The sequence below is a fragment of the Dromiciops gliroides genome, chromosome 1, assembly GCF_019393635.1.
Source record: "Dromiciops gliroides isolate mDroGli1 chromosome 1, mDroGli1.pri, whole genome shotgun sequence".
Lineage (NCBI taxonomy): Eukaryota > Metazoa > Chordata > Mammalia > Microbiotheria > Microbiotheriidae > Dromiciops > Dromiciops gliroides.
This window is the reverse complement of record NC_057861.1, coordinates 309,752,221-309,765,967: the sequence shown is the minus strand read 5'-3', so window position 1 is coordinate 309,765,967 and position 13,747 is coordinate 309,752,221. Positions and strand designations below refer to the sequence as shown.

Here is a 13,747-nt window from a genome sequence, read left to right as displayed (position 1 = left end):
TCATGTATTATTAGTTTAGCAAAGGAACAAAAGAGCATGTAATATGGGAATCAGCTGAAGGAAGCTAGAGAAGAGATGACATAGAGTAGCCATGGGAGCTGCTTTCAGGAATATGAAGGGCTGCTATGTAGAAAAGGCATTCAATTTGTCTTTTTTAACAACAGAGGGTAGAACTAAGAATATTAAGTAGAAACTACAAAGAAGGAGAATATGGCTCAATTTGAGAGAAAAGGTCTTAATAATTACAGGTATCCAAATGTTCAACAGACTCTTGGCAGTGGCCTCCACCTCACTAAATACTATAAAATGAAATATGGATGACCACTAACCGTGTTATAGACTGGATTCCAACTCCAATACAGGATAGATTGGAAAGCCTCTGATATCTCTTCTAACTCTAAAATTCTGTATTACTATATTATCCCCAGTCCTGACTTTCTCCTGAGTTCAAGAACTACATTTCTTCTTGTCCACTAAATATTTCTATTTAACTATCTTGTCATCCTTCCACAACAAACTTGTCTAATATCAAATTCACCTTAGCAAAACCAAAAGCCCCATTATAGTTCCATTATTTCTGTTAGTGATTCCACCATTCTCCAAGACATGAATAAAGGAAATATTTCCATCTTACTTCTCCTTTAATCCTGCCATATAAGGTAATCACCATATCCTGTTAATTTTTCATTAATAATAGCTTTCCTATCCATCTCTGTGTTTCTGTTCCCACTGCTACCACTCTAGTCTAAACCTTCATTACCTTACTATGGCAAAAGTGTGTAAATTGGGATACTAGACATCCCATCCTAATTCAATAATCAAATTAATCTTTGTAAAGCTCTGTTTTGCCCTCCTAAAGTTTTTTTCAGAAGTTTACCATTTCCTACTGCATAAAATACAATGTTCTACATATCAAGTTATACATCATGGAATGATGGAAAGACTGATGGATTAGAAGACAGAAAACCTGAGTTCCAGGTCTTGAATTCTGCCACTAGTTCTAAGAATTTGAGCAAGTCACCCCATTTTTCTGAGCTTTGGTTTTCTCATGTGTAAAACAGGGATAAAAGTTAATTTTCCTTGAGCTGAGAAAATGCATATGCTCTGCATATGTGAGAGATGATGGGTGTGGAATATTGCAAAGACTTGGTTGATATCCTGATTAGATGTGATTAGTTCCTCCCCCTTTCTTCTTTTTCTTTGTTACAAGAGATACCATCCTGAATAGTGAAGGGAGGAGGGGCACACTTGGAAGTGAGGGTGATGTAAAAATACAGATATTGATAAAGGTTAAAATATAATGCTAATAATACCTGTTCTGTCTACTTCGTAGGACTGTTGTAATATACACATATATACATATATTACACATTACATGTTATATGTTATGCACACACATATAAATAATGTGAAAGTGCTTTGAGAACTATAAAGTTTAGTAATATTAATCCACAGGCAAAAATATAGTTTACATGGAATTCACTGGTGAAGTTTTATACTACATTTGTAATGTCACTAAAATTAATTTTAAGAATATGGTTTTAATAAGAATGTGGTGATTTACATTTCTTACTTAAAATAAGGAATATAATACCCTCTGGTACTGGATGTATAAGCTAACTCACTTCTTAAGAAATAGAAAAATGCAATAAACCTCTTCAGGAAATAACTGGCAGGAAAGAGTGCCTTTGAAGGGAATGTGGTTGGAATTCCTAGCACTGACTAGGATGTTTCTTGGTGATAAAATTTTAATACATAAATCTTGAGCCAAAGATTCCTTATAGATTGCCTTGCCCCAGGATGTTTTTGCAGCCTATACAGTTTCTACTAAGAACACACATTTTAAAAGCTTGGTTCCTGAAAATAAATCAAAGTTTTACATCCTTTTATATGAGAGCAATACAAATATAAAAGAAAACAAAGGACCCTACAGGAGACTTAAATAGCTTTACCCCAGCTTTGAAAATGTTTTTCCCATTTAAAAAATACTACAATGAAAACTATATAAGAAACAATTTTGATAATCTCAGAAGATCAAAAATATTTTTTAGTTTGCTGTTACATTCAACAGACATTCTAGCATTTAATTAAGAAGTAACAAAAACATTGTTTCTAATCCTATAAAAATACAGGTAACAATAGTATCAAAAGAATCAAGACTCTCAACTGAGAACCTATGCAGACAAAAAAATTTACACATCAGGAAGAATAATGAACATGGAATAGAAGAGTGAGTCCTTCCTGTATTGACAAAGTTAAATTTGGAAAAATGTTTTTCAGAGTACTATGAGATTTGACCAGTAAATATTCCAATAGCATCATTAATCTGATTAAAATTCCGGGGGCAGCTAGGTGGCACAGTAGATAGAGCACCCGCCCTGGATTCAGGAGGACCTGAGTTCAAATCTGACCTCAGACATTTAACACTTACTAGCTGTGTGACCCTGGGCAAGTCACAACCCCAATTGCCCCACAAAAAAATTAAAAATTAAAAAAATTAAAATTCCAACAGATTTTTCTGATTTGGATATCAATCAACTCATGAGAATTAAATTGTTCATTAAAAATGCCAGTGGGGGCTACATGAAAATACCTGTTGTAAAATCTATTAGTAATACACAAAATACTTTTCTACCCAATACTGAACTACCCAATATGGATATTATCACTAACTTATTTAATAACAAGGATCAAAGCCTCTTAAACAATATGTCCAACACTGGTTGGTCATTTACCCAACCATGTTTTATAAATATGCTCTAGAAAATAATCTCCTTAGATGTAAAGAACAAGCAAAACACACAGCTAAATTCTATTTAAGGCATTATTTTATTTGATGATAACAATTTTTAGTCTTTCCAACTATAGAATTACCAAAGTCAATGAACCAAAGAGATTCACAATATATCAATATTTTAAATACTTACAGAATACAAAATATATAGCAATTAGATTGTACATTACTAACAACTAGGTAGCACAATGGATAGAATACTGGGCCTGCAGTTAGGAAGACTTGAGTTCAAATCCTACCTCAGCTACCTACTAGATGTATGACCCCAGGGAAACCATTTAACTTGTTTGCCTCAGTTTCCTCATGTGTAAAATAGGGATAATAATAGTGCCTACTATGCAGGGTTGTTGTGAGGATCAAATGAGATAACAATCATAAAGAGCTTACTTACGTCAGAGACTAGTACATAGCACTACAGAAATGCTAGCTATTATTATCCTCACTGCTGCTTAATGTATAGCCTGGCAGAATTACTTTATTATTTGAATAGTTATTATATAAATAACTTCAAAACTACTCATAGGAAGAAAAATATACCAGAAGTCTGGAAACCTAAATTGCAGTCTGTGACTTAATATCAAAATCCTTAAAAGGAGCTGTTTCATTTTCCATCTTATCTCATAGAGTGAAGTACCTTGATTTAGTCAAAAAGTACTTGATTATTTAACTACGAAAATATAAAACAAAACTCAACATTTAATTCAATTGTTCAATGAGTTTTTAAAAGCCCCCTGAAAGAATTTAGCACCCATCCAATAATTCAATTTAATAAATTTACAAAGTATCAATGTCAAATTAAATGTTTTGAAGGTGAGGCTATTGATGTATGTCCTCATAATATCTCAACAACAAGAACTCACTGTCATTTATTTTCCAGTAAACATGTAAAATCTGTTTTCTCACCTGGAAAAGTAATTTTTAAGGTTCCTGCCTGTTCAAAAGCTATGATCCAATGATCTTTTACAGTAAATTGTTACTGGTCAAACATTGGTTTCTGTTATAATTTTAACCAGAACAGTTGACAGAAAAAACTATTGAAAACACTAGCAAAATAAATTGTCTTCCTCTTTCTGTTTTTTCCTATACCAGCCCAAACGAAAATCCTCTTGCTAACGTAAGATACTCAAAACGAACTAACAACTAATAACAACTTGATGTCTATGCAGAAGATAAAGAAGGGGAAAATGGGTAATTGTCCTATGATAATTAAGTTTTATTCTCATCCAGGGAAAATTTCTACCCAGAGAAGGAGTAAAGATAAAACTAGGTAATAGTCCATACTTTAGTAGAAGTATTTCCTCCATAGTTTTAATGCTTCCTATCTATACTAGGAAGAAAGAAAGATAAAAACTCCAGCTTAATACAGAATTTAGAAATTGGGAGGGGGGTATAATGCAATGCTAAAGTCATCTCAGATCTTCAAAATTATTCTTTAATTTCTTACTTCAGGATACTAATATCTTCAAAGACATTTTAACATGATTATTAATGGGATCTAAAATATATGGTTAAAAAATAACAAATAAAGCACTTTGAAAACCTTAAAGCACTATATAAATGCTAGATATTATTATAATTAAAAATACAATTATAACTAAATTTGTCTTTCAAATGACTGAATCACTACTCACTTTGGTCTATGATCAAGACACTAGAGATTACTAAATATGCTCTTGCAAGGAAAAGATGAGGATGGAGTCTGTAAAATTGTATCTATTCTACATAGGAAACCAAAATCTACAATCAAAAAGGTATTATTTAAAGATATCATTCCACCTTCTTTATCTTTTGGACCCATTCCCCCTCCCTTAAAAGTAAAGTCTTACCCAATTATTTACTAAAAATCATCACTAAATAAAAATCTTTAGGCTAGGAGAGGATTTTTAATCACCAAAAAGCCAAAGGAAAAGATGTACAAGACTTTAGACAGTATCTGAAAAAGAAAATAATCAGAAGAATTTTACCCAAGGAGGCAAAGTTCTGAATGGCAGAATTCTTTCCCTGTTGTAATGAATATACTAGATCCAAACACCAGCAGTTTGATGACTATCTCTATTGCAGTGGTCAAACAGAAGTTCAAAGCCTAATACCAAAAAAATGAATGGCTCAAAGGAAAACCTAAGTGGTGACAAGAAGCTAAAGGCACATGCAGGTATGCATCTTTTAGATTGGATGTGATACACTTACATGGCCCCTGTTGATTCTCTTGGGGACCAACAGTAAAGCAAGTTTAGACCTTCAATTCTTGAGACATCTATAGCAAGATGCTGATCCAATGTGGCTCCAAATATCTTCTGTTTTCCTGGCTCACCTGAAGAGGAAAAAACACTACAGAGGATGTGGGAACTGAATTTCTTTATGTACAGCCTCTTCTAGAGCAACTGTCTGAAAGTTTGGCCAAATCCTTATGAAGTCTGAAGATGAAAAATTTAAGGGACCAATGAAAACCAAAATTAAAATGAAAGGGTAGAGTGAGACAACTGAATTTGAAAGGGAATGAAAGAGCAAGTCAAAGTTGTAAGTAAATCAGTACTTTCTGTTCCTTAGCTAGGAAGAAGCAGGAAAAAAGAGAACATAATTATTTATTGTTGTCTTTACCCCCAGCTACCACTAAAAACTGATGAAATAACTAACTTTTCAAACACCAATAGGAATAAAAGATCTCTCTAAACAGAAAATTTTGAAAAGTCTCTGTCCTCTAGTAAGTGACGTTATTACGCAACAGGTAGGCCTTTCTGATAACTGCATATTTTAATTTCTGAGAATAGATTCTGTTAGTGAATAATAGCTTGATATACAGATGAAAGGGAGTTTAAATTAAATTTTATAAAAATGGAGGATGTACATGGATACAATATATTATTTTTATTAAAAAATGTCTTTCATATAATTTAAAGGGGATTTAATGAAGGAATGAAAAAAGTCAGTTTTGAATTAATAATAAAATATTTTATTAAAAATAAATAAATTTCACTTTTCACCCCATTATGAAATTCTATCCTTAGAAACTTAACTTTAAAAAATTCAAATTCTAATGTGGAAGGGTGAAGGGGTATGACAAGGTAAAGTTGATATTCATTACTGTCAAACTGTTAGTTTACATCTAAGTGGGTATCCTAAAAGCATTTCAATAGTAATGTTGAGAAATTATATATTAATATCATAAAAATAAATTCCACAAAATGTTCTTAAAATTCGCTTTATAATTATCTTATATCTTAATCTTCTTATTTTTGTGTAGTTCTCTAGCATATAAGACTTACTTTCCAAACAGAATGAAAATGAATATTAATTTACTTGAATTTTTTCCAGTCATAATATCGAATCCTGAATTGTAAGGCTGGAAAACTGATGATACCCTTACCTGACGTGGTTGTTCATTCATTCGTTGAGGGTCCGATTTTACTTTATTACTAGGATGGTTCGTGACTTTAGTTACAGGTTGTTTGAAAATAGATGCTGTCTGTCTAATTGGCAATGTTGTATTCAAGTCTGGTTTACCCTGGAAATGCAAATATGAGTCTTTAATGACAAAAATAACACATGAAGACAATCAAATTAAATCAATTTTATTGGCTTGTGAAATGCTATACTAAAAAGAATACTAATCTTGAAATCAAAAGAACTGGATACTAGATCTGACTCCATTAACTAGTTGTGTGATCTTAATAAAGAATTTAACTTATTGAGGCCTTAGTTTTTTCCATTGGTAAAATGAGGGGACTGAACTCTAATATTCTTTCTAAATCTAAATGTCCTAATTCTATGAAATACATATTCTAAGGAAGATTATTTCAAACTTGTAAGTCAACCTTCTTTGCACTATAAATATATTGAACTAAACAAGGTGTTCCCAAAGTTTTAGCATAGTGAACTGTACTAAGACTTTTACGACATCCTATTCACTCTTATAGTATGATAAGGCCTTTTACATTTATGTGTAAGAGAGGCAGGCAGCATGGCAGTTGGACTTTGAGAAGGAAGAACCAGGTTCAAACCCCACCTGTCATACTACTTATTTAACCATAGACAAGTCACTTCTCTTGGAGCATGTTTCCTCAACTGTTAAATGATGAGGAAGAGTAGGGATTGGATGGCCTCTAAAGTCTTTACAACTCTAAATCGTTAGCCCATAATCCTAAAATAATTTTAAATACTTTAAATCAAATAATTTGTGACAGTTGTGCAAAAGTTTTAAGAATAAGATTTTTAGAGTATACTCTAGTTTCAGGATTTCAAATCATTTGTAAATCTTACCAAAAGAAAAACCAAAAAAAAAAAAAAAGTAAACTATATTACAGCATTAAACTGACTCCTTGATTGAAAACCAGAGATACATAAATCCACAAAGGAAATCCCAGACTGAATTTATATTTGTAGTACAAATGAAGGATTTCCCCCTTCCCTTTAAGGGGCACAGTTTGCCCAATAGAGTCAGAATGGGAGCAAAACAGCTGGGGGGAGGGGTTCCCCATTAAAAAGTTTGTTGTCTTTCTTCCAGAGCTAAAAATACACCCCTGCTTTTTACCAAATAAATTCATTGCTTTCAGAAAATTGGGAGCAATTTACAACTTTATACATGCCTATTTTAAAAAATATATTACTAAAATGTGTTCCATTAATATTCTGAAAAAATTATCTGACATCATATGAAAAATTATTTGCTCTCTATGAACACTGACTTCAATACAAAGGAAAACCAAGGCCAAACTATATGAGCATCTTATCATAGGAGCTATGGTAAAAAAGAAGGGCTTTGGGATAATCACTTCAGGATACAGGCTGAAGAGTGATAGATATGAGAGTGAGGAAGAAGATTAGGATTTATCCTCTCCTCCCTTAACATGACCACTTCCATCAGGGAAGGTGATCTTCTTCCCCCTACAATTTCCAAAGGATAAAGAGCTAAACAAGGTAAGGATGGGTAGCACGAGGTACTGGGGAATAGAAAGAAGTGAACAAGAATTTATTAATAACTTTTGTGCTAAGTGCTTTAGAAATATTACCTCACCTGATAATCCTGTACTAAAGGAAGAAAAGTATACAGAGGAAGAGTGAACAAATAGAAAAAGAAAAGAGAAACAAGTTCCAAATGATAAAAATAAACCATTTTTAAAAATTTAGTGTCATTCTCTCTCATATGCAATCAGACATTAAATTTTCCCTATTCTATCTCATATCTTTTTTTTTTTTTTGAGACTGGGTAGCCCTATTTAGCCCAAGTCCAAAGTAGCAACTCATATAGGACTAATCTCACTACTGATCTCCACAAAAGTTTTGACCTGCTCTGTTTCCAACTTGGGTCAATTTGCACTTCTTTAGACAGCCTAGTAGCCCCTAGTTCCAGGGGTCTCACCATATTGGTACTAGACTCAGCATGGACAACCAATCCTCTTTAGCCCTATTGTAACTCAGAACTCCTGAGCTCAAACAACTCACAGCCTCAGGCACCCCAACTGCATTATCTCCAATCAAACATCCCTTCTTCTCTATTCTCATTGCTCTAGTACAATAGTTCATTAAAACCCAACTGGATTACTGAAATAACTTCCTACTCTTTGCTCATCCTCATAAAGTAATGTCATTCCTCTACTCAAAATCCTCCAGAAATAATACAAAACAAAATTCAAACTCCTTGGCCTAGTATTCAAGTTCTAACCTTCTCAGCTTTCATTTATACTAATCACCCCTCCATGTGTTCTAGACTAGAATGTCTAGTGCTCTCTCCCTCCCCGCCCCCACACCTCTGCCTGCCCCCCACCTCTCTCTCTCTCTCTCTCAATCTAAAGAATTCTTACCAAGCATTTAAAGTTCAACTCAAACCAGAAAACCCTCCCTGTTTCCCTTAAATTGGAAATATCCCCTACACTGACCTCTCATAGTACTCTGTACCTCTTTCACACACTTTTCACGTATCATCCTCATTTATACATATGTCTATACTCTGCTACTAGACTACAAATTGAGTAAGAGGAAGGGACCAGGTCTAATTGAAATTTTGTATTTTCCCCAGCAAATGAAACATCACTCTGTACACAGTAGAGTCTTAGTAAATATTTGTGATATCTAAACACTGAATTTGTACATAAGTCAAGGCTTGCCTGTGTTCTTAATTTACACAAAATGTATAAAATACATTTTAGTGAAGAAGGGGAAGAGGATTCTAAAAAGACTGGGAAAGTCACAATCTCTCTGAAACTTAATTCTTTACCTGAAAAATGAGGGAGTTGGAATAAATGACCTCTAAGGTCATTTCCAACTCTAAATCTATATTCTGATGATGCCCAAAAAGGGTCCCACCCCACCCTCCCTGCAAAAACCCTAAAAAAAAAAGTCATGGTATATTTTGCTTTACCCGAGGTAAATTGAAATATTTGCGCTAAATGATTTACAAATAATTCACACTATGTAGATATACGCTGCCAAATGTAAGAAAATAAACTATTTACATTTGACATGGTAGATTTATAGTTTTATCTTCTTTACAGAAGCAGAAAAACACTGATCAGTTGGAATGACAATTAAAAGCTAATGATAATCTAAAAGGAAAAATATAACGTGTAAGTATACTGTAAAATGTGCTTCAAATTCCTATAGAATTTATATATGGATATAAAGAATAAACAAACCTTATTTTGATTGAGAGGATCATTCCGTAGTCTCTGTTTATTTTTCTGTAATTTACTAGGCATCATCTTTCCAGTTCTGAAGTCAAAACTGCTAAGATCAACAGTATTTCCCAGGTACCTTGCCAACTGAGGCTTGCTTCTGAACTTCTTACCACTCGGACTAGAAAAATTGTTTTAAAAAATCATTGTTATTTTACAAGATGTCTGAAACATATAGCAATCATCCACCTGTCTTTTCTCTCTATTCTCTCTACTCAGCTCCAAAATTAATGATAATAATAATAATAATGTCCTACTATCATCTTTATATGACTTTCCTGTGCTAAATAACAAGGTTTTAAAATAGGAATATATTTTACCTATACAAAACAATTTTCATATAAAAATTAAATATCCCATTGTATATAAAGTACTGTGCATGAGGACAAAAGAGAGAAATAAAGTCACATCACTTTTTGCCCACTAAAAAACCTCACCAATTACTGACCATGACCTACCTAAGAAGCACCATCAATTATATAAAAAAAAAATGCCAATACAAGGTAGATACATTGTAGGTGTGATTCTGATTTGCACTGTCTTGAAAAGTGATTTATATAATCATTTTAAAGAGATCTGCATCTTCCTTCTTGGAGCTGTTCAATCCCAAAGGACCAGTAATAAATTTTTTTAAATGAGTGAACAGAAATGGCAATATATTATTTATTGGACTACAGTCTGGTGTAAACATTTTGGAAAGCAATGTAGCAATATGCAAAAAAGAATCATAAAACTAAGCATATTTTTGATCCAATGATTACATTATTGCAAGGTCAACAAATTCAACAAATTCATAAGAAAAAAGAACCTATTTGTATAAAAATAATCGTGTTTGCTGTTTGTAATAGCAAAAAAAATAATATGGATACTATGTGTCGAATAATTAAAGAATGATTAAATAAAGTATGATATATTAACTCAATTGATCATGTTAACAAAAACAAACACATAAAATAAGCCTATTTTAATTAATTAAAATTTTCTATTTTGAAAACTACTACCATTATAAAAATCTTGTCAGATCTATAAGAATACAAGTCATTCCCCAACTGATAAATGGTCACAAGATATGAACAAGTAGTTTTCCAATGAAGAAATCAAAACAATTTGTAGTCATATGAAAAAATGTTCTACAACATTATTGATTAGAGAAATGCAAACAATGTAACAAATTAACAAAACTTAACAAACTTTAACAAATTAAAATAACCTTGAAATATATATTTATACCTACTAGATTGACTAAAATGACTGAAGGGGAAAGAGACAAATGTTGAAGGAAATGTGGAAAAATTAAGACACTAATTCTTTGTTGGTGGAATTGTGAACTGATTCAATCATTTTAAAGAGCAATCTGGAATTATGTCCAAAGAACTATTAAACAGCCTACACCCTTTGACCAAGCAATACCTTTGATCCAGCAATATGACTACTAGGTCTATTTCCAAAGATAGTTAGGGGAAAAGGGAAAAGGACCTATACATTCTAAAATGTTTATAGCAGTTCTCTTTGTGGTAGCAAAGAACTGGAAATTGCAGAGCTGCCCATCAATTGGGGAATGGCTGAACAAGTTGTGGTATATGATTATGATGGAATACTACTGTGCTATAAGAAATTATGAGATCGATGACCTTAGAAAAACATGGGAAAACCTGCATGAAATAATGAAAATTGAAATGAACAGAACCAAAAGAATGTTGTATACAATAAAAGTAATATTGTTTTAAGAATGACTTTGAGTGAATAAGTTACTTTGACTATTATAAATAAATACTCAAATTAACCATAAATGACATGAAGAAAGATACTATCTGTATCCAGAGAAAGAACTGATAGAAATATAGGATCATTTTACATACATATACATATATACACACACACACATACACCTGTTTGTGTTTAATAGTAGCCATTTAATATAGCAGGGTGGGGAGAGGGTAGAAAAAAAGGAAAAGAAAAAGAAATTTATATGATAATTTTCTTGTTTTTTTAAAGGAATACCAAGTTGTGCAAAGCAGATTTGCAATTTCATGTGCAATCATCTTTTTATTTTACTGTTATGAAATGTTTGCTTTATTACATAAATATCTATTAATGGAATAAAAGGGAATATATTAATTATATGAGGAAAGAAGGAAATATATATGTGTGTATATATATGTATATATGTGTGCTTGTATACACACACACACACACACACGAGTTAAGGCAGAATATTAGCCAGAGAACCACAATTTTACATACTCTAACTACAACTACATTTTTTAAAAGAAAGGAAAATAGATTAAATATTGATAGAATTTCAGCCAGGTCTAGAAGATATACAACAAAGACACTTTGTATTTTTTTCATAATTCATAAGCTTTTCTCTTGTTAAAGTCTACGAACTTGCCCTTTAATTTGTATATCTGATTATTATGGACAATTACACAGTTCATAATAATTTTTAAGTGATTGAATAGGATTTTCAACTATCTTTTGAAAGCACTAACCATGTTTAGAGATATCTATTGTTAACACTCCTCATTTTAGAGGATTTGGAGATTGCTTATATTATTACCATCAAAGTCAGAAAATTAAAGTGTTTGAGAGTTAAAACCATGATCCAGTAATAAGCCTTGCTTACCATTATGAACTTAACATTTTTTGTTGTTGTTAAAGATGGAAGTAGACTTTAATAATAAATGAAATATAAATAAAAAACAAATTCTTATACTCAAAGTTAGAAAATTCCAACAGCAACAAATTTTAACAAAATTCTATTCTCCTGCTAAAAGATTTCAATATAGACTGAATTTGAAGGAAAAAAGTGAGGAATACCTGGGGAGGGGGGACCCTCAACCCACATTTTTAAATCACATGTGCTAAGTTTAGTTTTCTTCAACCTATATATCATATTGCTAGGTATATACCTCTAGGAAGTAACAAGATATAAAAGTCCCATATAAAACAAAGACAATGTGTCCCAAACATCTTAATGCCAATATGGTGCTAAGACTTTTGGGAAATGATATTTATAATACCTTTAATGCTAGCAAATAATTTAGGGAAGGGGGTAAGGGAATAGCTGCCCATTTATTGAGGAATAGATAAACGACATATATACAATATCAATGGAATATTACTGTTCCATAAGAAATTATTAATATAAAGCATTCAGAAAAACATGTGACTTCCATGAAATAATAATAGCTAGCATTTTATAGTACCCACTATGTGTCAGGCACTGTGCTAAGTGTTTTACAAATATTATTTCGTTTTCAATTAATAGTAAAGGAATCAAAACCAAGTGAAAAATATACACAGTGGCTATAACCTAAATAGAAAAAACAAAACACACAAAACCCCATACTGAATGCTATATAATTATAATGATCAAGCTTGGTCCCAGAGTAATGAAAAAATATACCTTCTTTTCTTTGCAGAAGTGGAAGACTATGGATGTGAACATTGAATATACTTTCAAACTCGTTTGGTACATTATTTATAGTATTCATGAATTGCTTTTTTTCTTTAATCCTTAATCATTGCTACAAAGAATGCCTTACTGGGTTGGAAAGTAGGCAAGGAATATATATCTATTATAAAACAAAAAAATCTATGTATACTTTTTTTTAAATTTAGTCAGTTTTGTGGAAAAGAGTATTCTATCAGTAGATAAGTGCTGTTTGAATTCTAGACCAATAAAATCATAGCTCTAAAATGGAAGGGACCTCAGATGTCATTTTTCCAACCCTCCCATTTTACAGATGAGGAAAATGCAGCCCAGAGAAGTTAAATGGCTTGCCCATGGTCGTACAGGTAGTAAGCATCAGAGGAAGGATTTAAACTCAGATCTTCTGACAGCATTGTACAGTGAAAAGATTGCTGACCCACTTAAAGGACCTGTGTAACATTAAACAAGGCAGTTAGGTGGTTCAGTTTGCTAGAGCACTGGATCTGGAGTCAGGGAAACTTTAGTTCAAATCCTGCCTCAGGCACTTACTAGGTGTGTAACCCTGGGCAAATCACTTAAACCCTGTTTGCCTTAATCCTCTGGAGAAGAAATGGCAAACCACTCCAGTACCTCTTTGGAGGCTAGGTGATGCAGTGGATAGAAAGTCAGGCCTGGAGTCAGGGAAGACTCATATCTGGCCTCAGATACTTACCAGTTGTGTAACTATGGACAAGTCACTTAACCCTGTTTGCCTCAGTTTCCTCATCTGTAAAATAAGCTGGGGAAAAAATGGCAAAGCACTCCATTTCCTTTGCCAAGAAAATACTATATGGCATCATGAAAAGTCAG

At 32.5% G+C, this 13,747-nt stretch overlaps 1 protein-coding gene across 1 annotated transcript in view; it reads right to left on the bottom strand.

The window, feature by feature from the left end:
- The window catches only part of MBD2 (methyl-CpG binding domain protein 2), a 75,774-nt gene that overhangs the window by 38,831 nt on the left and 23,196 nt on the right, over positions 1 to 13,747 (bottom strand). Inside the window, exons 2-3 of the mRNA XM_043979385.1 lie at positions 9,424 to 9,583; positions 6,159 to 6,296 (exon numbers count right to left, since the gene is read on the bottom strand). Of these exons, the coding sequence (XP_043835320.1) occupies positions 6,159 to 6,296; positions 9,424 to 9,583 (298 nt within the window). The remainder of the gene's footprint in view (positions 1 to 6,158; positions 6,297 to 9,423; positions 9,584 to 13,747) is intronic.